Consider the following 23,704-nt stretch of genomic DNA (forward strand, 5'->3'; position numbering starts at 1 on the left):
TAATCTGGGACGGAGGTAGTATTATTTAAATGAAGTTGTAAAAAAAATAGAATGTTTGATGTTGGGTGGATTGTAAAGCGGAATATTAAAATTGATAAAGTAAGATTTTGAGATGATAAATGCTAAAATATTTAGGGTCCGTTTGGTAGAGAAGTTTGAGTAATATTGTTTATAATTTTTTGAAATACGTGTGAGTGAAAAAACATTTGAAAATGTATGTAATGTTATTTAAAAACTGAAAATGAGTTGTTTAGGGGTTGTTTGGATGGCTTTTTTTCATCACTCAATTTTCGTTACTCAATTTCCATTACTCATCACTCATCATTTTAAAATACTACACCCGTTTGACACCATCACTCACTTGCCATCACTCAATATTTTTCACACTGTTTGTAGGCCCCATACCTGTCACTCAGTGCATTTTTTTCCCCTAGTACCCAGAAACTCAAACCCAGTGAAAAAAAAAAATACCCGAACCCAGAGAAAGAAAGGAAAAAAAAAAGGAAGAACACTCAAGACCGAACCCAGAAAAAAAAAAAAAAAAAAAAAAAAAAAAAAAAAAAAAAAAAGGAGGAAGAACACCCGAGACCAAACCCAGGAGAAGAAAGGAAAAAAAAAAGTTAGATTAGTTAAAAGGTACGACTGAGTTATGACTAGTGGGTCCTATGTGTGTTTAATTACAAAAAAGCCATTGAGTTATAAGTTATGAAAACTGAAAACAATTAAAATGTGTTTTCAGTTTCCATAACTCATAACTCAAAAATCAGAGAATTGAGTGATGAAAACAGAGTTATAGTAGTGCCAAACATACTTCTAACTATAAATCTCACCATTTTTGAATTATAATTTATAGGAACATAATTATAAATTATAAAAATTGACGATCCAAACACCCCTTAACAACTCTACCAAACCGGCTTTTACATTCTTGGATAAGAATGCTCTAATGACCAGTTCAAAATGACTGTGTAAAATGTGTCGCTATTTGTCAACATCTATTTCTCTAGCCGAAAGTGAGTTCACTGAATTTTCCATTAAAATGTCAGACAATGTTGCCACTTACTGCCAACATTTCCAATTTATTGCAGATAAAAGACTGATGCACTGACTTTGCTACGAGTGGTCTGGACTTTTTTGTGGTTAGGTAAATCAGGAGCGGAAAATTTAATCCCAAATATTAACTCAATGGGCCACTAGGTTGACAAGGCAACAATCAGGCATATAGTCTAACTTGTGCAGCCAATGGACCCTGTAACAATAAATACATGTGGGACATTCATGACCTTTTTGGTTCATAAATCAAAACTATTTCTTGGGCCTAAACTATGTCACTAATGGTGAGCTTTGATCAAACTTCATTTTGACTTGTTGAGCTAAGCTTTTTTTTTTAATAAATAAAAAAATGAGGGCAAGATTAGCTAGGAGTTTTTAGGAGTAATGAACTCAGAGGATCGACATAACAAGCTTCGCAAGATTGGTCCATTTTACTTTTTAGAAATGCTCCTACCTTTGCTCAAAAAAAAGAAAAAGGAAAAAGAAATGCTCCTACCTAGAGAGAAAATCAAGCAGTGCTGTCTTTGGTTTCTAGAGCTAAATATTGTACTCCAGTCCACTAGTTCAGGATCCAGACTAGACCACCAAATTCAGCTATCATTTCGAATTGGCCGCAATGGGCCTAGGCTTGGGCTGAGAGAAAGGAGCATCAGCCTTAATAAACAGATGTTAGATGTGGGCACACTCCATTTATTTCGATAGTAAAAAGACTGAAAATTTGGCTCACATAGAAAATTATCAATATTTCTTGTAATTTCAAATAAATATTGTAAGAAGCCAAGAATCGTGGGCCTGTATCATGAATGATATGGGCCCTGTCCATGACAACCTCAGCCCAAAAATGGCCCATGATGACCGAGAGTTAAAAGGAGGACTTGAGAAAAGAACACCTCAGCCTGTGTATCCTCAAATGAGTGTGTTGAGGAATTGGTATAGTGCCTTGGGAGAATTAGCCAATTGAACACAAGATTTGGCATTGGGCACAAGTTATTAGAGGGTCACCTTGACTGCAAGGGAGGATCCCTCCTCTGACATAAGATTTGATACAGGGGAACAGTAACCTAGGTTGAAAAAGCTACTGACGTCTCGTGAGTGGAGGGACCCATTAACACACAAGAGATTCCCTCATCATGACTACCCTACTCAAAGAAGGGTATAAATAGAGAGAGGGATTGAGGAAAAAGGGGTTGGAACAAAAATTGGAAGAGTAGTACACAGGAGTAAGACAAGAACATAATCTTAGGGACAGAAATCCTACTAGGACTTTCAAAGGGAGCGTGTATATTTAAAACCTTGCTTGGTGAAGTTTAGTTTAACGTAGCCCAATTGAAAAGCAAGACTAAGGGTAGATTACTTAAGAAAAAATCACTTCAAGGATCTCTCATTGTGGGTTAAACCCAACCCAAAATACAAATAAATTGGAAGCCTGAGACCAATTAGCCCTAGGTTGTTGAGTTACAGCTTCCACAGATGTATTTTAGAATCCACACAAGCATAATTAAGGGAAGACAATCAACCGGCCAATACCAATCAACAATTGTGTCAATGGTACGGAAGTGTGGATGAAATGACATCAAATAGAGGATTTTTTTTTTTTTTTTGTTAGAGCAATATTAATTTCACATAAATACCATGTAAATAATTGTGATAAATATTGTTTCTTTATTGAAAAAGAACCCATGTTGAAATGGACCTACTAAAATATCAATCCAGCTGGAAATACGACCACCGTTAGATTAAATTCCATCCTTACGTGGCACAATCAGAACAATCAGTAACTTCTAGTACCGGCAACTTTGCTTCTCTCCTATTCCACAGCAAGATCATCAAGCAAAGCAACGAACTTTAACCCAAACCCAAATACTATAAAGACAATAAATCCCACATCGCAAAAAAATGGTACCCACGCTCTGTTCCAGAGCCAGAGCAACCTCGTCCTTCTCCACCCTCCTCTCTTCCTCAACACTACGACGCCGTTTACCCCTAGTCGGTGCTGCGTTTTGCGTGCTCAGCTTTGGCCTCTCCAATCTCTGCCTCTCTTCTTCTCTCAAAACGGGTTGTGCTCAGTCTCTCCCTTTTGTCCCTCTCTTACGGTAACCCTACTCATCACCACCACCACCATTTTTCTATTATGGGTTTTAACTATTATATAGTTTTGCTTCAACATCACCAAGATTTTTGTGTCATTTCAATTTTTGGTTATGGGGTAACGTTGAATTTGTGTGTGTGAGTGTGTGTGTGTTTTTATTTTTGGTTTTGTGGGGTTTCCACAGATCTAAGTTTGGAGGTGAATCGCCAGCTAAGAGTGTACGTACTATTAAAATGGAAGGTAGTAGTGGCAACACTGTGCCCAGCATCGTTGTCTATGTAACTGTCCCTAACAAAGAAGCAGGTATTTGTGTTTTTTTGCTTTCTTCGATTTTGTCATACATTTGCTTTTGAAATAGATGTAATAGTATTGGTTCGACTGCATTATAAAATTCAACCTTAACGAATGTCCTAAGGCGGCCGTTAACCAGACCCTATTGTGTTTAGGATAACTATTTATTTTCTCAAGTGTGGTTTTGGCCGAAATTTGATTTTCCCATTGTGGCTTATATATATAGGTTGTGGTATGTGAGAGAAGAACCTACTTTAAAATTACAAGAATGAACAATGATTAAAGATGAAAGAAAACCTTGTTTAAGAATGTTGCTCTAGTGAAATTCAGTTTTGCTTGAACAGAGTGGTATGCATGAACGCATGAGAGTCGAGGAATGAGGGAGTGGTACTCAAAGTGTTCTTCCATTGTTCCCTTATTTTCTCAACACAACCTATTGCATTTGCTTTCCATGATGATTGCCTTTTTACCTTTAGATACAGCGAGTTTCTTTTTGGTGTAAGCGGGATTCAATCATTTTATTTGATGGTGTTAATACTTATCAAAAAAAAAATCATTTTATTTGATGGTATGAGACTTTAACAGATGAACTAACTACGGTTTATAAAGTTACAATTCATCCACCTAAATCAAATGTTGAAATCACTTTTTTTTTGGAAAACTTTAAAAACAAAATAACCTACTTGTTTCAATCTGAATGCATTGAATTAATGAACTAAAAATCCAATTGATTGATCAAGTTTGACTGAAACCTTGTGTGGGTAAAAATGCAATTAACCCTTTTGTTTATATATGGTGATGGTCATTTTTTGTCCTTTTGGTTTATTTCTTTTTTTGGGTTTCATTCATTGGTTCTCTTAAGAAATTGTTAAAGGGGTTTCTGCTTTAAGAATATATTGTGGTATGGTAGTGATTTAACCATTCAGCTCATATTTTTTATTCCACTTTGTGGTATGTACTTGTTTAGTTGTATGTTTTAGATTTCAGGCTGTTAAGTCATTTATATATATATTGAAATATTTGAGTCCTAAACTGCTAATATCGGGGAAATCTTTGTGTAGGTAAGAAGTTGGCTGAAAGCATTGTTAGAGAGAAACTTGCAGCATGTGTAAACCGAGTACCAGGTATACAATTCATGGTTCTATCTCTCAATAGATACAACATAGAGTTGCTTGTCCCCTGTTTTGATAATGGCATATTGAATGGGACTGATCTGTATATGGGTTGGTTTATATGTATACACCTGCTGAACTTGAATTTTCTGGTTGACATTGTTTTATGCATTCATTGTGTAAAATAAAACCATAATATTCTGTTATCTATTGAGTACAAGAATGTCTTTTTTCTCTCTCTTTGAATTCATTTCTGCGGGTTGATACTTGAATTTTATGGTTCTTCTGTTTAATATTTATTGGCATCAAGGCCTTGGCTCAGATGGAACTGGGTTGCGACAGTTTGTAGGTTTGGGTCTTAGCATAACAAAGGAGAGAAAGAAAAGAAAAACAAGAAGAATGAAATTGGTGTCATTCATTGATTGAAGTTTTGATGAGCCATGTTTATTTTGTTTTTACAGGTATTGAATCAGTGTATGAGTGGAAGGGAGAGGTATGGATTACGTTCTCCATTAATCAAGATTACCATTTGAATATAGAGTAGAGTGGAAATCAACCTTTCCAGCTCTTAGCTTTTCATTTCACACCGGACGGCTTACATGTTCTTGTCTATTTGTATAACCAAGAGTGATTTGCTTGAATAAGTTTACAACATTTTGTCTAGCTTATTTCTCTTGGTTTTGTATTGTTGGTTGACAGATCCAGACAGATTCCGAGGAACTTCTTATAATCAAGACTAGGCAGTCCCTTTTAGAAGCTCTGACAGAGCATGTCAAGGCAAACCATGAATATGAGTAAGGCCAAAACTTCTTGTCGTAATTTCTACTTAAATAAATTGATGAAAAAGTTGAGTTGCAAGTAAAGTGATGGCATAAGGGGAAAAACAAAGTGGTAGACATATGGTAGTTTACCTGCTATGCCGTAGACAATCCTGTCTTATTTACCTATTTGATCTCTTGTCACAAAATCTATGCCGAGAATTTAGATGTTGTCTGCATTCCCATGATACTGAAAGTAGAACCCTTTGGACAAACATAACATTTCTTTCCTCTTATGCCTCTTATCTTTCTCTCTCAGGGTGCCAGAAGTAATTTCTCTGCCCATAACTGGTGGCAATCTTCAGTATCTAGAGTGGATCAAAAACAGCACGAGGGACTGAATTCCTCTCTCATCAAGATGTTGATGAAGCTGTCTAAGCATTTGTTGCAAGTCTCAAGTGTTACCTTTTGGATTGTATGTGTGGATGGAATCTGAGTGGGTGTGTATATGACCGTATGTAGGTGTGTGCCGTAGACTCAAATAAACTGGCGTGTCATCTCTGTAATTTGGCAATAGAAATCGGCTGTTATTATGATCTAAGACAGAGTTCATTGGTCTCCTCTCTATGATAACATATCTATCTCTGTTCTCCTAGTCTCTAACCATACTTTGATTGAACCTTTTGACTCTGCCTTGATAATTTGGCAATAGAAATCGGCCAGTTAAAGAAGCCTCTATGTTTTGATAGGTAAAGCTATTTTTAAGAGTGGGGTTAGGGACAAATTTTCACTATCTTTTCTATAAAAGTTGAAGCTACAAATTGTGCATTGAGTCCTTACAAAAAAAAAAAAATTGTTCTTTGAGTCTCTCTTTAGACAGGCCTCGAGAATTGTAAAAAAGATTTTTAAAAATTGTGCCCATTTTCTTATTGAAATGAGAATGATCTGTATTGCTGTGTGCCTGGCACAAATGGAACCCACGTGAGCTTCTTCAACTTGGATGGAACTTAGAGATTGACCATATGCAAGCAAATTATTGTATGCTTTTACAAGCTTGTGTGCCTTACAAGCTCTAGGATTTTCATGTGATGTGGAACCCACGTGAGGTTCAACCTGATGGAACCAGATATTAACAATCACAAAATGCCACCTCGAGAATTGTAAAAAAACAGATACAGAAAATTGTGTTCATGTCCTCATTGTCTCATTGAAATGAGAATGATCTGCCTTGCTTTCTGCCTGGCACAAGTGGAACCCACGTGAGCTTCTTCAACTTGGATGGAACTTAGAGATTGACCATATGCAAGCAAATTATTGTATGCTTTTAACCCGGAATAGCTGCTTTGCAATTATATCATGCTAAAATATTGCATGGTAGTTGGGACTGATGGAGGTGCAACTGTAATCTCGTCACGCATACATTGTTTAATCCTTTCCCACCCCTTGGTCCAACACAACACGCATGTGAGATCACATGGAAAGGCTTAAATCACCATGGTTTCATAGGTCATCACAAACACCTTAATCCTAGTAAAAGACTTCCTCACAGATATAAAATGAATGTGCTTCTATCATTGGAAATGTCGGGGATCGATAGCGACATACTCGACATAGCGTTGATAGCCATTGCGGGCTATCTGTTAGTTATTGGTGCTTGAAGAATGAAAATGTTATAAACACCCCGGAACAATAGGCCTTTCAAAAACAAAGACAGCACAAAAAAAATTATATTCGGAATGCTAATAATCATATTAACCACAACACAGGAAGTTTGCATCATATAAAAAGCTAATAGGTACTCTTTATCAAATGCTACCCTTTCCAAACCAATTTCCAAAGAAGAAACAAGTTTACTCTGAAGATTAAACATCATGTTATAGGGTTTGATACCCAGAGTCTTTCAAGATATTACACACTTTTAATCAGCACACAAATGACATTCGAAGCCCACCTCCTCCATTAGAAGAAAAGGACCGGTCAAGCTTACAATACCTTCTATGGCTCGTCTAACTGGTCCTGCAAAGCGGCAAACATAACCAATTGTTAGATCTTGATCAATTAATTCTCTAATCATAAAACACATATTATCCTTAGAAATAGCCATGAGAGGGTGTGAGAGAGAGGGACCTGTGCATCAGAGGTCCAAAGAGTGAGATTGTCCCTTAAAAGTTGCATGATAAGGGTGCTATCCTTGTATGATTCTTCACCCAAAGTGTCTAGCTCAGCAATGGCTTCCTCAAATGCCTTGAACAAAAAGAAAATAAAATTCAATGGATTTCAGACGTTTAGATGAGAGGAAAAAGCACAGAAACTTTGCCTATGAAAAAGTAGAACATGGTCACAGGTATTTAAAGCTTCATTTGTATGACTTTCGGTAAGTTATTAATGTTAGCATTTAATGCATCATATTTCACTTGAAATAGTTGCATATATTAATTTACATTAAGAACTTTTGGAAATACTACACCAAAAGTGAACTATTACTAGAGTACAATAAATCAACAATATTATGTAGACTTCCATATGGTTAATCTCACCCAATATGATGCACATGGTTAGACTGCCATAACAGTTTCACTACGATATTACCCAGCCACTCCTCCAAACACACAAAGGAATAGAGGTGGGACTATATATGCATCTTATTAGGCAATTTTCTGACTCCAAACCAACCTCATCAGAATCCTATAATCTGCAAACATAATTCATCACTCACTTGCAGAGAGAGAACAAAAGTTCATAAACTGACTATAAAACTTGCAGCTGAGATGGTCCACTTATCATTTTTTTTTTTTTTCATTTTCATGAGCGTATATGACATTTTTTACTTCATTTCTACAACTAGCATAAAGGAGCATAGCGTCAATATAGGTTGTGGTCATACCAAAGACTTAAAAAAGAAATTTTACGATTGATTTCCCGTCCTTTTTGTTGGCTAGGCAATCATGCAAGCGATTGTTATCATTTTTTCCTTTTTCTTTTTTTCTCCAGATGCTTCATAAGTTTATTAAATAAGCAAAGCAGACTTAAATGACAAATCAAGAATAGGCATTACACTCTCAGTCAATAGACTACCTTGATGGTAAACAAGTATAAACATGATTAGAACGGGAAATTTTTTTCTAAATTTAGGTTCATCTTGGACAGATCTAAAGAGATATCCTTTTCTGTTAACTGGCTGTGGTCAAATATGTCATAACTAATTACTAAAGTTATGTTTTGGACTTAGTACGGCTTTGTTTGATAGGGGACCAAAGGCCCTTTATAAAACCAACCGTACCTCTAATTCAATGACATATAAACCAGTTTTGACAATTGTAGTCCACATGAATCTGCTAACTATGTCCATTGCTGACAAAAAGTACAATACAATGAAAGCAATTGTAATCTTAAACTTAAAAAAATATCCCATAACTGGGAACTCATTCAACTGCACTGAATTCCATAATTAGCTTAGCTGTGCCAAATCATATATCTCAAAATCCAGAAAAAAGGACTAACAAACAAAAAGATCTAGAACTACGTTCTCTTCCAAGCTCACCAGAAACACAAGGAAACGATTTTGAGAAATTTTCATGGGGCAAAAGCAGATCAATCTTACCTGTTTAGCCATACTGCAAGCCTTATCTGACTGATTGAGAATCTCGAAGTAGAACACAGAGAAATTGAGAGCTAGACCCAACCTTATTGGATGTGTTGGAGCAAGATCCGCGAGTGCAATATCCTTCAAAAGCACAAAACATCAACATTGCATAAATTAGACAAAACATACAAAATCAAATCCTGAAATTTCAACCCCACTATTCTAATCAAAACCAGTTTCCTTTAAAATCGATCAAAATTCCCAGTTTTTATTTTAGATAACAAATTTAAAAATTCATATTTATAAACACTTCAATTTAGCAGAGCCACATTCACTAACTTAGAACACTCAAAGAGTCAAAACCCTAGAATCACAGCTACCTAAAGTTCTTTCTCTTTTTCTTTTTCTTTTTTTAAATCACAGACCGTTCACAAATTTTGAAACTTTCACACCCAATTCAACGCACAAAAAAAAAAAAAAAAAAAAAAAAAAAAACCCAATTTTCTCAGGAACCAACGAAACAATGCCCAAAACCAAAATCCCAAAAAAGCAAAAAAACTTTTAAAAACTCACAAAGTCAAAACACTCAAACCAAAGCTACCTAATCGTAAAATTCTCACAGATCGTTCACAAAGTTTGAAACTTTAACACCCAATAAAGACCTTCACCTAAAAAAGAACTCCATTTTCTCAGCCACCAACCAAAAAGAATCCAAACCCCAAAAAAAAAAAAAAAACCAAACCTGAGCAGCCTTGTAAGACAACATAGTATCCTCAGCCGCGGCTTTTCTCTCATCACCAACCTTAAACTCAGCCATGTACCTATGATAATCACCCTTCATCTTCAAATAAAACACCTTAGACTCACTCGCCGAAGCCGAGGGTACGAGGTTCGACTCGAGAAGATTAAGAATACTAGCACAGATATCAGACAGTTCGGACTCGACTTTAGATCTGTACTCCTTAACGAGCGCCACATGCTCCTCGTTCTTCCGACCCTCTTCTTTTTGCTCAATCGAGGACACGATACGCCACGCGGCTCTGAGCGAGCCGATCACGTTTTTGTAAGCCACTGAGAGCAGGTTTCGCTCTTCGACTGTGAGCTCCGAAGCTGGTGTTGAGGTCAGGACTAGCTTTTGCATGAACTGGACCATCTCTTCGTAGCGCTCAGCTTGTTCAGCTAGCTTTGCTAGGAACACGTACTGGTCTCTGGTTAGGTTTTCGGGGATGCTCGTCGCCATTGTTGAGACTTTGAGAGAGTATCGAAGAGAGAAAGGGACAGATGGGTTTGTGTTTGGTGTGTGGGTGTGTGTATTTTTTTTTTGTGTGTGGGTGTATATATATTGGGTTTTGTGGTGTTTGAGTGTACGGTGTGAGTGGAATTGTGGCCGTTGGATTTTTATGATGATGATGAAGATGAGGATATTTTGTTTGAAATTTGTGGAAGTTTGGGTATTTCTGTTTGAATTGGAGCTGAAAGACAGAGATGAAAGATTATCCCATTGTGGGTTTTCTCTCACGAGTCTCACGACACCTTTCTTTTATGCATGTGTCAGTCTCTTGTGACTGAACAGAACTACCTCTTTTACCACGTTTTTTTATGTTTAAACAAATTAGGAATAACCACATCTTCTAAAATTCGACTTCTATTAGGCAAAAAGAGGGGGGAAAAAAAACCAATAGAAGAAAAGTTGAGTTTGGCTAAAGATAGGATTTCAAATTGTAAAATGAAGTTAGATTTCTAAATCAACTTAGATATTATAAGAGAAAAAAACAAAGAAATAAAAAGAAGTCGTGTATTATAATAGAATAAAATAATTGAAGAAAAAAACAAAGAAATAAAAAGAAGTAGTGTGTTATAATAGAATAAAATAATTGAAGAAAAAAACAAAGAAATGAAAAGAAGTCGTGTATTATAATAGAATAAAATAATTGAAGAAAAAAAAAAAAAACAAGTTGATCATTGATTTCAATAATTAAGATTTTATGTCTATTCAGTGCAAAGAAATTTTTAAAATTTTTTTTTTAGAAACAAGCATAGAAAAAATTAATAAGGTCAATTAAGTTGTTATTCATATCTCCCAAAAAAAATTTGTTATTTATATGTAAAAAAAATTTATTGTAATTTAGTGCAACCATTTAGCAATTAAAATTCCCTTTTAAAAAATAACAATTAAATTACATATCAATAGTGCGGTGCAGTATGCGGTTTTATGTTAAGAAAACTGCACCGCATTGCACCTCTCTTTCTCTCCCTCTCTGTATGCGGTTTTATGTTAAGAAAACTGCACCGCATTGCACCTCTCTTTCTCTCCCTCTCTGTATTCTTAAAATTTTTAACTAAATTAGCATTTTTTTTCCTTTGAAGATTTAAAAACTTAAATTTTTTTTTTTAAATAAAATTTTAAGTAAACTATGGATTTAATCCCCGACCTTTTTTATGTATTTCAATTTAGTACCCAACTTTTTGGTAGCATATCAAATTAGTCCCAACCATTAAGTGATGAATGGAAAATGCTGATGTGGCTAACGACTAAAAAATAAAAAATAAAAAAAAAATTTATATCAACTCAGATGCCACCTGCACTTCTAACATGGATTAAACTTAAAAAATAAAAAACAGAGTAATAAAAACAAAAAGCAAAACAAACAAAACACATATTAAGGAAGACGCAAAATTATGATAAAATCCTAGATTTATCACGATGTCAAAATCTATGTGGGGTTTTTTGTTTCTAAGGTCAGATTGCCGATGGGGAAGGGGGACATAGGGTTTGTAGTCATCGCTAGAGTGAGGTCCCTCGTCAGAGTGAGTAGAGGAGTTGTATGGCTTGGCCTTAGCTTTGCAAATTGTTCACCAATTTGCAAACCCAAATTGTTCGCAAATTGGTGAACAATTTGGGTTTGCAAGGTCTGGGACGAACGAATTCATGGAAGTATAAGGTATTACAAGCCAGAGCGAATGTTAGCATGATTTGGTTGAAGAGGGTAAAAATATAGCCTGACGGACCTCCATTAAATAGGCCTGACAGATCCATGTCTATGGGCCGATAGAGGGCAAGCCCAACTTGTGCAAAGGTCTGTTATGGATAGATACTGCAGAAATCCTAGATAAGAAATACTTGTGACACACACTTAATCACCATATAATCCCAAGGTAAATAGAATCTTAGCATGAAAAGAATTCCAGAAGATACGCGCGTTAATGAAGATCTTCTCTACAATGAAATATCTTGTCTATCACGTTTGAGACTATTCAAGAGAATTTCTATAAGGAAAAGACTTCTACACCAAAGAAGAGAGGTCAACCTTCTACTACTATAAAAGCCTCAATACTCTTACAAATCGAAGTACGCATAATTTACCCTTCTCTAACACTCTAGGGTTGTGAGAATAGTTCTAACTTGACCTTCAGAGGGTATTCGGCCAGCACCACACCGGTGCTCTCTTTTAGGTCTTCTCCCTTTGCTGTGCAGGTATCGTTACTAGTGTACGAAAATTGTATGGCTCATTGGTGATATTTACGACCTCATCATTGGTCAATTCGATGATGGGTTTTACTTAGTTTACCTTGTTGTTGATAAGGTGATTGTGACAACAAAGCACAATGACGATGAATAGTATATCTCCAAGATGGTGTTTCATTCATTGTGGTAAGGAATGTTAATAGAGAGCAACTTGGTAGGGGTAATATAAAATCTGTTATGATTTATGAGGCAGTATTGTTGCTTCTAGTTCCAAAGCTTACTTGGTGTTTTCATTAAGTTAGGTTTTATTTTTATTTTTTAAGTTTAATCCATGTCAACAGTACAGATGGCATCTAAGTTGACATCAACATTTTACTCAAAAAAAAAAAAGTTGACATAAAAATTATTTTTTATTTTGGTCGGTAGTCACATCAATATTTTTCATCCAACACTTAACGATTGAGATTAATTTAACACAATACCAAAATATTGGGAACTAAATTGACACATTAGAAATATTAAGGATTAAATTGAAAAACACCGAAAATGTTAGGGACTAAATTTATAATTTACCCAAAATTTTAATATTTGATCTTGATTAAGTAAAAAAACAAAAAATCAAAATTATGTAGTTTAGGCTGTTAAAAGAGACTGAGTATTGTACAGTAGAGAGAGAGAGAGTCAGTAAAGGCGCATATACAGAGCGAGCGAGATAGAGAGAAATCTTGGGCGCCACCACCGTCAGCCTCCTGCTACCGTCATTCTGCCGGAGCCGCCGCCTGTAAAAAAGTTCTGTTTTTGGTGATAATTAATAAATGAGGTTTTGTAAATGACTTTCTTTGGAGAGGAAAATATGATTCCTGATCACAACACCACTACACTTGCTTCAGCAACGTAAATCCTTGAGGTGAGTTTTTTAAAATATACATCTTTGAATTCATCGTAATTTTTATTTTTATTATTATTATTTTTTCTGGTTTCAATATTTTTTGAGGGTAATGGGTCCTTTTACATTTGTCTGTAGCTACTTCATCAAAATATTGGTGGGTCTTTTTTTTTTTTTTTTTGGGGTGGGGCGGTGGGGTTCCCCTCTTGATGTTAAGCTTTAAGGTGGTATCTCAATTACCAATTTTTATTCAAGGCGAGCGTTTTTTCAATTAAACAACAGGATGAATTTCAAGTTCTGATACTGTTTACTGTGATTGCTTGAAGATGGAGTGTGCTAAAGTAGGTCTGTAATAACACACTGTTTTTTGTTTTGATTTTGTGGTAATGAGTTTTCAATAAAAGATGGGCCATTATGATTGGTGTTCTAAATTTCATTCATGGTTGAGCTGGTGAAACTGTTGGATAGTGTATTTTTAAATTCATCTGGGAGCTAAGAGCTTTATACTTCAATGGCATTGCCTGGTCTCCTATATAAAGTGAACGAGGTTCAAATGCCCCCTCCCCATTTGTTGTAACACTTGAATTATATCGGGAAAAAGAAAATCTGGGAACCTGACACGGTGATGTTTGAATCATCCATGTTTCCTATTATCTCTTGGTTAGTGTGAAGGCTTCCCTAAATCCAAGTTGGCTTTCTTTTTGGGTCTAAGTTTCTTATCTTTTTGTCTAACTCACTTCCTTGTGAGTTTCAGGAATATCCCCATTCATAGGTCCAAGGTCCACATATATGAATTGAAAGGTTTGAATGGTCAGTTGGTCACTCAACAATCAGTTTTTATAATCAAAAGGTCTTCAAATATTTCATTTGAAACCCCAATGGATGATCATGATGCTCCTAGATATTGAAATTCTTTGATCAACAGAGGAACAATATCACCTTTTTTGTTTAATTAGATACCGAAGTGTTGGATGATTGATTAATTTCAGCAGAAATGGCTCTGAAGATTTATACACTGATTCTTTGTATGTGCCCTGTTATCTGTTTGCTTAATGGTTTAATTAAATTCCAACTGTTATTCCTCAGATGGGATATTTCTTGTCTGCATTCTTGCTATTGCTTGCAATTAATTTGGATGACAAGTCTTAAGTTTGTGTGTGTTCTCTTTATGGTTTGTCTCTTTTCTAGATTTTGTTCTTCATTGCTAGTTTATAACATACATAAGTGGGCCGCTGCCTGCTTGATTTTTCATTTCTAAGTCTATCTGTTTACACCATTTTATGAAAGTTATTTGCTACGCAGATAAAGGCTAATAGACTCTCATGATTCTTCAGATGATGAGGCCCTTTGAAAACAGCAACAATTTTCATGAATTTTATGGCAGTATCTATTGGTAGGCGCTGCTGGTTCTCCTCCTCTCCTCCATCAGCATGCTCATCTTCACTTCCATGGATCTCTCCTCTTCAAATGTTGAAAGCTGCATTGCCCAAACCAGACCCTCCACCCGAAACCACTACTACAACAATAGATACTCGGAGGAAACCCAAGTATATCTCTCACGAATCTGCCATCAACTTAATCAAACGTGAGAGAGATCCAAAACATGCTCTTGAAATATTTAACATGGTAGCAGAGCAAAACGGATTTAATCACAATGGCGCCACTTATGCTACTATCCTCGATAAGCTGGCACGGTCCAAGAAGTTTGAAGCCATTGATGCTGTTCTGCATCAGATGACTTATGAAACTTGCAAATTTCATGAGGGTGTATTCCTTAATCTCATGAAGCATTTTTCAAAATCCTCTCTGCATGAAAGAGTGCTCAAGATGTTCTATGCCATCCAGCCATATGTTCGTGAGAAGCCATCTCTCAAAGCCATCAGCACTTGTCTCAATCTCCTAGTTGAATCAAACCAGATTAATTTAGCACGAGAGTTTCTCTTGCATACAAAGAAGAGTCTCAACTTGAGGCCAAATACCTGCATTTTTAACATCTTGGTTAAGCACCATTGCAAGAGCAGGGATCTTGAATCTGCATTTGAAGTTGTTAATGAAATGAAAAAGTCAAAGATTTCCTATCCTAATTTGATTACGTACTCAACCCTGATGGATGGTCTTTGTGAAAGTGGAAGACTTAAAGAAGCTATTGACCTGTTTGAGGAAATGGTCTCAAAGGATCAGATCTTGCCTGATGCCTTAACTTACAATATTTTGATCAATGGGTTTTGCCGTGGAGGGAAAGTTGACCGGGCTAGGAAGGTAATGGAATTTATGAAGAGCAATGGATGCAGTCCCAATGTATTCAATTACTCAGCCCTGATGAATGGGTTTTGCAAGGAGGGAAGAGTGCAAGAGGCCAAGGAACTTTTTCATGAGATGAAGAGCTCTGGTCTGAAACCTGATACGATTGGCTACACTACTTTAATCAATTGCTTCTGTAGAGCTGGGAAAATTGATGAAGCCACAGAGTTACTCAAAGAGATGAAAGAAAGAGAATGTAGAGCTGATACTGTGACTTTCAACGTGATACTTAAAGGACTATGCGGAGAAGGTAAGTTTGAGGAGGCACTTGATATGCTTGAGAAACTTCCTTATGATGGTGTTTATCTGAACAAAGCAAGTTACCGGATTGTGTTGAATTTCTTGTGCCAAAAAGGTGAGTTGAAGAGGGCAACAGAGTTGTTGGATTTGATGTTGGGTAGGGGCTTTGTACCACATTACGCAACTTCAAATGAGTTGCTGTTTCACCTTTGCAAGGCTAATATGGCAGATGATGCAGCTATTGCAATGTTTGGATTAGTAGAGATGGGATTTAAACCAGAGCCTGACTCATGGGCTCATGTGCTTGAATTGGTTTGCAGAGAAAGGAGGCTGTTATCTGCATTTGAACTGCTTGATGAACTGGTATGTTAGAGAGCTTGGATTCCACAACTGTATTGTCAACTAACTTGATGGGTTTGGGAAGCAACATGGACACTGATGAAAGTAGGTGTAGATAATATGAGAAAAGGTATGGGCAGCCACCGTTTGATCAATTTTGCAATCTTGATCTACTTAATCAGTGGCTTGTAAGAAATTGTCAATTATCATGAGGTGGTACAGTTTCTGTTGTCAATTGAAAAGAAAGAAAGGAAACCAGGAGCTGAAATTAATTGACAAAGTGTATTATAATAAGTGTACTTTTATGTTAAGAGCGCATCAAATTGACCTCCATCCAACAATGTATTTAACTCTTTGGTATCTCTTTTTGCCAATTATTTAATTTCTTTTATATGTAGAGCAGATTTCATGTACCAGAATATGATGGAGTAGTGATTTTCTAGAATCTGATTATTCAGGAAAAAAAAAAAAAATCTAATTGGAGATTCGGTGTCATGAATAGTTCTCCTGCCACTCATTCATTCATTCTTTCTTTTTTTAATTAAAAAAAAAACAAAAATGATTTGTTCCCTCTTCCGGTCTTGTGGCCACAACTTTTCTTTATGCAATAATATAAGATCAAAGTTTAAATGATAACACAATGGTAATAACATCTTTTATAGTGTTCTATGTCTATGGTTTGAATTCGACCCCTCCTTACTATTTATCTAAATAAATAAAAGAATATAAGCATTGAACCTCAAAAAAAAAATCTAATTGGAGCTTCGGTGTCATGAATAGTTCTCCTACCACTCATTCATTCATTCTTTCTTTCTTTTTTAATTAAAAAAACAAAAATGATTTGTTCCTTCTTTCCAGTCTTGTGGGCACAACTTTTCTTCATGCAATAATATAAGCATTGATCGAAGTTTAAATAATAACACAATGGTAATGACATTTTTTATAGTATTCTATTTCTATGATTTGAACTCGATCCCTTCCTACTATTTACCTAAATAAATAAAAGAATATAAGCTTTGGTTCTTTTGTCAATTGCTTTTGCCATTCTTTAGAGCAGTATGATATTGGATGTTTTGCCACTTGCTTTTGCCATTCCATGTGTACATAATTTTGTGATCTAGGGAAGATAGACGTTTGGCTGTAGATTTATCTTTTTTATTTTTATTTTTTATTTTTTTTGCTGAATGGCTGTAGATTTATCATTTAAGTATGCATATAGGAAATCAATCATCAAAATAAACTTTTGTAGAATCACTATTTTTTATTTATTCTTGACTCAACTTTTGTAGAATCACACACAACTGATTTTTTTTAGGGGCGTAAGAAATTAAAGCCTATATTTTAGTAGGGTGTTAGTGGGAAGAATCAAAATAAAGGCTACAAATTTTTAAGTGCAACCAATGTCTCAGTTGATGGGAACCACATACCCTTGGACCTCACATATTATGAGACATTGGTTGCATACAACCCTTACCAGGTCAAAGGCAGTGTAGAAATCTCTCTTTCAGCCATCCCAAATAACCCTATGCGTCTGTGAACTATGTATCAGCCTTGTGAATCCCAGGATTTTGAAAGATCACAAAAAAATATGTACTTTACTTTTATGCAAAAATGAATAGGGAACCAACAACAAAGAGTGCAAGACGGATAGAAATTGGGTGTTTTCTAAATCAGTATGATAAATCCAGAATAATATATAACTCAAACATATTCATCATTGCTATGCAAAATAAGCTTGATAAGGTTAAGAATACAGTTACATAAAATATCTGATATCAGGTGTCCTACGAGATTGAACCATGCACTACAACTAGAAAATCAAGTTGTCCTTAGTGGCGGGGAAACCAATATCACACCATCTCCTCTAACAAAAAGGAATGGCACCGTGCGCCTTGTAGTCTGTAATGGAAGGAAAAAAAAGTAATCAGTTAAAAAACACAAATACACACATACAAATTAAGAAAATGACAAGCACTTTCATGAAACAAAATAAAAATAATACTGATCATAAAATGCCCCAAGATAAGTAATGGACGCGAGTGGGATTAGATTTTGCAAACTTTCGTCTTTTATAGGAGAATGGGATTAGATTTTTTTCAACCAACATAGTGAGCCTACTATAACGTGAGCTGCTTAGCGTATTTCATAGATTTAATCATTCTGTCATTTGGTTGTGGCTTTGATTACAAGGATAGCACTTCCTCATGTCCAAGGAACTACTATTTCTCCTCAAAAGCATGGGAATAGCTATAAGGTTAGCTGGGTAACAACTTGAATAAAAACAAAAAAACAAATAAAGAAAAATAAAAAGCTGGTGGTGAATGAAAATCATGAAGGCATAATTGAACAGAACCAACCAAAACAGTTCCAAAGCATCAAGCTGGTGGTGCTGTTTTCTTGTTGTTCTTCCTCACTCTCTCTTTCTCTCTGATCATGTCCCACCCTTATGGCTTGAGTCAATCTCTACTGTCAATGCCACCTGTCACCTCCCTCTCCTTCAATAGACCCAATCACTCCATTGCAAACTGCTCCTCATTGCTTGAATCCACAACTGATTTCCTCCCCAACTTATTCAACTACTGTCAAATTGCCTACGCCACCCCTCTTTCCTTGTCATCTCCTCCCACTTCCCCCTCTCCTCTCTCACTCCTGAGTCTTCTGTCTTTTTATTTCTCTTATTATTTATTTATCCTAAAAACAATTTTGTAATAGTTGACTTCAAAGAATTCAAAATCCTTCATTTATCTGCAGCAGGCTACATAAGCTTTCAGTGTGCTGCTTCTTGGACTTGTAGATGATTGGATAGTGTTTGAATACAAAAAGATAGTAATACTTATATCACACTAAAAAGATGCAGGCTTCAGTGTACTAGTGGCTTTTTGGGTCATATCTCACTGTTACAACTATAAAGATGAATAGTAAACTTATATCATTATAGCAACTTATATTCCAACTAATTTTTATTCCTACTCACTACTCAATTTCCATTTAGTATATCAACATGATTTAGTTGAATATGCATTCTTATAGCCAAGAGCCTCCTGGCTCAGCTGCATGTTTGGTGAGTCACCTCAGGTTCAAAGCCTGCCCAAGGAAACGTCCCTCACCTAACTGTAGCAAAAAATTTTTGCATTCTTTATATTACCACACAGTAACACTAACCCTATCCATCAGCTTCACAAAAGTTTAAGAGTTCCTAAATCATTCCCAGGTTGCTTTTCTTAAATATTAGAATGTAAACAATAATAATTCATAAAAAGAGCCAACAAACTTTTTGACAAGTATAAAAGAACTGACAAACATGCTCCTATTAAGGGCATTGTATTGCATGGAGGGGTGTGGTTCCATTAGTGCTAATATGTTCTGGACTTCTTCTCAGTGGTGTTTCCTAACAGGCTACAGCCAAGTTCTACTAATATGGAATTTCTACATAATTTGTCTAATTTATTTATTTATTTTAAAGAGTACATTCAAAACTACAAACATGCTCCTATTAACAAGTAATCCCCAAAATGTGCATATTATGCATTTGTGCTAATATCTTCTTGAACTCTTATTAGTGGTGGTTCCTACGAACAAGTTCTACTTGTATGAAATTTCTACATCATTTGCCATTTTTTTTATTAAGAGTAGATTACATAGTATAAATTGATAAAGAAACTTATTGACTCCAGTTCTTCCTTGTACAAAATTTTGATGGGTTTAGATAAAAAAACTTTTCAGACATGAAAAATCATAACTGCAACTCTCAAGCTCTGAGGCAGTTAAGTTACATAGGACCCAACTCCTCAATGCAGCAATAGAAAACTGTACTCCACAAGAGTATGTCTGACTTCATGCTAGAGAAACACACACTTCTAAAATCTAGATGTGCATACTTTTTCAATTGACAAAAAAGATTGCTATCCTGTACAGTGTCAGTTTGCCCGAGCTTTTTCCAGCTCATTCAGCTTATTTAGTTTATGTACAATTGCATTATTGCCCTAAAAGAGTTTAGTAACTCAACTGGCACCTCCTGGTGTTTCTAATAGAGATGTTCAATATTTAAATACCCCCCTCCCACATTGTAACTATACTATTGAATTTATCGGGAAAAAAACTGTACTTTTGCCCTAAGAAGCAAGAACACTAACATAGACACGGATACGGGTACGACACAGCAACATGAGCAATTTCTGAAAATTATAACATGAAACCAGTACGACACCGGTGCGACATGGGTATAACACGTTAAATGAAGCGTCCATGCTTCCTAACTTTTGCCCAGCTTAATTTTAAGCCCAATAAGCTAATGAAAAAAAAGGCTCTCCCAAGACTTAAATTTAAAACACTCCCAAGTGCACCTCTATCCATTTTTATCTCTTCCACTCCCATAGTTTAGCTTCCAACTAAGATAAAGATTACATTTTTAAAATATTTCAAAAAAAAATAAAATAAAGATTACAAAAGAAACAAAATTGAAATGAAAAGAACACACCCGAACAATCTCTTCATAAGTTTCATCATCAATTTCTACAGTGGTCACAATTTCTTCAACATCACCAAGAATCATATTCAAGTGCTGATCATAGGCCTGAAAAAATACAATAAATACAAACCCAGAAAATTTTTTGAAAACCACAAAACCAGCCAAATCAACATGGCTACAAATTGATGAAACTATACAAGGTAGAGAGAGAGAGAGAGAGAGAGAGGTACATGGAGTTTGCCGCGGAGTTCACGGTCGGATCGGAGCTTGACGTAGATGCGCTCATCGAGGCTGAGTCTGATGAGATCCAATGGCTCCTTCACAGCGCTATCTTCCTCGCTCGCCATTTTTGCTCTTGTCTACTTCAATTTTAGGGATTTCAATTTTTGTTTTCCTCGCAAGTTAATTTTAGGGCGGTCACTAGACAGTGATAGACTGATAGGATACTATACAATATGGTGCCGTTTATGTGTGCTTAGTTCGGCCAATAAAATGGTACCGCGTCATTTTTATTATGACACACCGTTTTCATTATGTCACGTGATATCATTTATCGGATGAACAAACAAACATGCAAGCTTACGAAGCTCTTAACAGAAAATATGGGCATGATTGTTAATGTAAATATAACGTAACTTTAAGGTGTAAAATCCAAATTTCAAGAATGTATTTTACCCTTTGGCCTAACGGTAAATGGAAGATACGGCCAACTTGACAATGTTGAGACTAAGGCTAAACCTCAGACCACTGCCAAGCTAAAATTGCTAACCAACTCTACATCAACAAATAGCAACGGCTAGTTTTTCAAACACCAAAAACAGAGTATCTATATGACACCGTTTTGGATTAATGAGCCTATGCCACGCTGTCACTCCTGAAAGCTAAGTTAGTTAGATTTAGGCAGGATAGTTAGTTTCTATTGAGCTTAACTGTTTCCTTGATCTAGTGGGATTAGTTCCGTGATTTAAGGAACTGTAGTTGTACAATTATGAGGTCAATCAGTTGTATATATTGAACCATTTGTACTTTGTATTGATTAAGCAAGCATTTCTTCTAGAATTCTCTTTCTTTCTTTCACTCTCAGTTTCTTCTCTCACTCTCAGTTCTTCTTTTCTTATTTTCTTGTTGATATTTGTAAATCTGCTTCACTTGCAAGCTCAGGCTTTGCTTAGTTTTTCTTCATGGTATCAGAGCAGCCCACAGTCACTGCTAGCACAACTTCAGCTAGCACAAACACAACAATAGCAGCTTCAACTTCAACAACTTCATCCTCTACTATGTCTCCATCAACATCAATCTCTCAAATGAGTTTGGTTAATCAGCCTCTATTGTTGTTATCAAATATGTCAAACATGATGACAGTCAAGCTCAACAATTCCAACTATATAGTTTGGAAGCACCAGATTTCAATGGTGTTAGAGACTTACTCAATGATTGAACTTCTTGATCAAGCTCAACTTGTTCCAGAGAAGTTTCTTAAGGATCTCTTAGGTTCAATGACAACTATTCTTAATCTAAATTACCTCACTTGGAAATCTAAAGAGAAGGCTTTACTTACCTTCATCAGCTACACATTAACACCTTCAATTCTTGCTTTGACTATTGGTTGCTCTTTAGGTTTAGAAGTGTGAAAAGTATTGGAAAACAGATTCTTTTCCATTTCAAGATCTCATGTATGAACCTTAAGGGAGAATTGCATTATGTCAGAAAGGGTGAGAATTTAGTGCTTTCAGGTCAGCAATCAGAACCAAAAGCACAAAGTTGAGTTTTGATGAAATTAGCTACTATGCTAAATGTTGAGGAAGAATCACTGAATGAAGGCATGGAAATCAAAGATTCCACCTTTGCTTTGGCTGTTAACACTGCACCTAGGCCTGACAATAACAATGGCTATAATTCCTACAATCAATCTTCCAATAGAGGTCGAGGTAAAGGAAATACCAACAGAGGTAGAGGCAAAGGTTCTACTACAAATCAATTTTCCCCAAATCAGTTTTCACTAAATCAAGCACCAAGCACAAGATCAAAGAGACATATCTATCAAATTTGTATTATAGTTGGTCATATAGCTATTGATTGCTATCATAGGATGGACTATGCCTATCAAGGTAAACATCCACCAACAAAATTAGCAGCAATGGCTACTTCATCCAACTCAATGATTGCACAAGATCAACATTGGCTTGTAGACAATGCAGCCATTGATCATTTCACCTCTAGCCTTAATCATATCTCTTTTCCCAAACCTTATAATGGACAAGAACATCTCACAGTGAAAAATGGGCAAAACCTACCAATCTCACACATAGGTAATTCTCTCATTCCTTCACAAAATTTTTTCATTCATCCTAAAAATGTTCTAAGAGTTCCTTCAATAGCATCTAATCTTGCATCAGTCCACAAAATATGTCAAGATAACAATTGTTGGTGTTATTTTGATGAAAACATCTTATCTATCCAAGCTTTGGCCACGGGGAAAGTGCTCTACAAAGGCAAGAGTGAAGGTGTGGGGTGTATCCAATCTACCCTCATAAAGCATCTAAGCTTCTTCTTTCTCCTAAACTCTGCAATTCAGCTTTCACAACCACTCCTAGCTAGCTTCTATGGCACAGCAGACTTGGACATCCTAATCACCAAGTTCTTAGTTTACTTTTTTCAAATAAAACTTTGTCTTTTAATAAGTGTATGAATCTTGTAAATACTTGTACACATTGCCTTCATGGCAAAATGCATAAGCTTCCCTTCCCTGATTCTAAATTTGTTGCACATTCACCTTTCGAGTTTGTACATACTAATATGTGGGGTCCTGCACCTCAAAATTCTGTTAATGCTTACAAGTATTATGTGTTCTTTGTTAATCATTTTACCCATTTTACTTGGTTATATTTGCTAAAGAATAAATCTGAGGTCTTTTCTAAATTTCTCATTTTCAAAGCTATGGTAAAGAATCAATTCTCCACTACCATCAAGACATTGAGGTCTGATGGCGGGGGTGAATATACTTCTAAAGATTTCACATCCTATCTTGCATTTCATGGCATTGCTCATCAGATTTCATGTCCATACACTCCTTAACAAAATGACCTAGTAAAGAGAAAACATAGACACTTAATAGAAA

General features: G+C 35.8%; 4 protein-coding genes across 7 annotated transcripts; 2 read left to right on the forward strand and 2 right to left on the reverse strand.

Moving 5' to 3' along the window:
- Positions 1-2,874: 2,874 nt before the first annotated feature.
- Positions 2,875-6,034, forward strand: LOC115960378 (protein CutA, chloroplastic). Its single transcript, XM_031079251.1, has 6 exons — positions 2,875-3,146; positions 3,327-3,445; positions 4,495-4,557; positions 5,007-5,038; positions 5,245-5,339; positions 5,623-6,034. The coding sequence occupies exons 1-6, from the start codon at positions 2,950-2,952 to the stop codon at positions 5,702-5,704; spliced, it is 588 nt and encodes a 195-aa protein (XP_030935111.1). The 5' UTR covers positions 2,875-2,949; the 3' UTR covers positions 5,705-6,034.
- A 980-nt stretch (positions 6,035-7,014) lies between these two features.
- Positions 7,015-10,369, reverse strand: LOC115960379 (14-3-3-like protein B). The gene is made up of 4 exons (XM_031079252.1): positions 9,629-10,369; positions 8,905-9,027; positions 7,431-7,547; positions 7,015-7,319 (listed from the first exon to the last, which is right to left on the reverse strand). Exons 1-4 carry the CDS (start codon positions 10,124-10,126, stop codon positions 7,299-7,301), a joined length of 759 nt encoding a protein of 252 aa, XP_030935112.1. The 5' UTR covers positions 10,127-10,369; the 3' UTR covers positions 7,015-7,298.
- Positions 10,370-13,003: 2,634 nt separating this feature from the next.
- Positions 13,004-16,568, forward strand: LOC115960376 (pentatricopeptide repeat-containing protein At5g18475). 4 transcript variants are annotated; one of them, XM_031079250.1, is made up of 2 exons: positions 13,004-13,259; positions 14,573-16,568. In XM_031079250.1, exon 2 carries the CDS (start codon positions 14,607-14,609, stop codon positions 16,149-16,151), a length of 1,545 nt encoding a protein of 514 aa, XP_030935110.1. In that variant the 5' UTR covers positions 13,004-13,259; positions 14,573-14,606; the 3' UTR covers positions 16,152-16,568. The 4 variants fall into 4 exon arrangements, with proteins under 4 accessions (XP_030935110.1, XP_030935107.1, XP_030935108.1 ...); XM_031079247.1 differs by having other exon boundaries at positions 14,541-16,537; XM_031079248.1 differs by lacking the exon at positions 13,004-13,259 and adding an exon at positions 13,446-13,583 and having other exon boundaries at positions 14,541-16,537.
- A 1,209-nt stretch (positions 16,569-17,777) lies between these two features.
- Positions 17,778-21,027, reverse strand: LOC115960380 (sm-like protein LSM3A). The gene is made up of 3 exons (XM_031079253.1): positions 20,817-21,027; positions 20,596-20,691; positions 17,778-18,017 (listed from the first exon to the last, which is right to left on the reverse strand). The coding sequence occupies exons 1-3, from the start codon at positions 20,931-20,933 to the stop codon at positions 17,937-17,939; spliced, it is 294 nt and encodes a 97-aa protein (XP_030935113.1). The 5' UTR covers positions 20,934-21,027; the 3' UTR covers positions 17,778-17,936.
- Positions 21,028-23,704: the final 2,677 nt, after the last annotated feature.

Source organism: Quercus lobata, chromosome 9, assembly GCF_001633185.2.
Source record: "Quercus lobata isolate SW786 chromosome 9, ValleyOak3.0 Primary Assembly, whole genome shotgun sequence".
NCBI classification, from domain to species: Eukaryota; Viridiplantae; Streptophyta; class Magnoliopsida; order Fagales; family Fagaceae; genus Quercus; species Quercus lobata.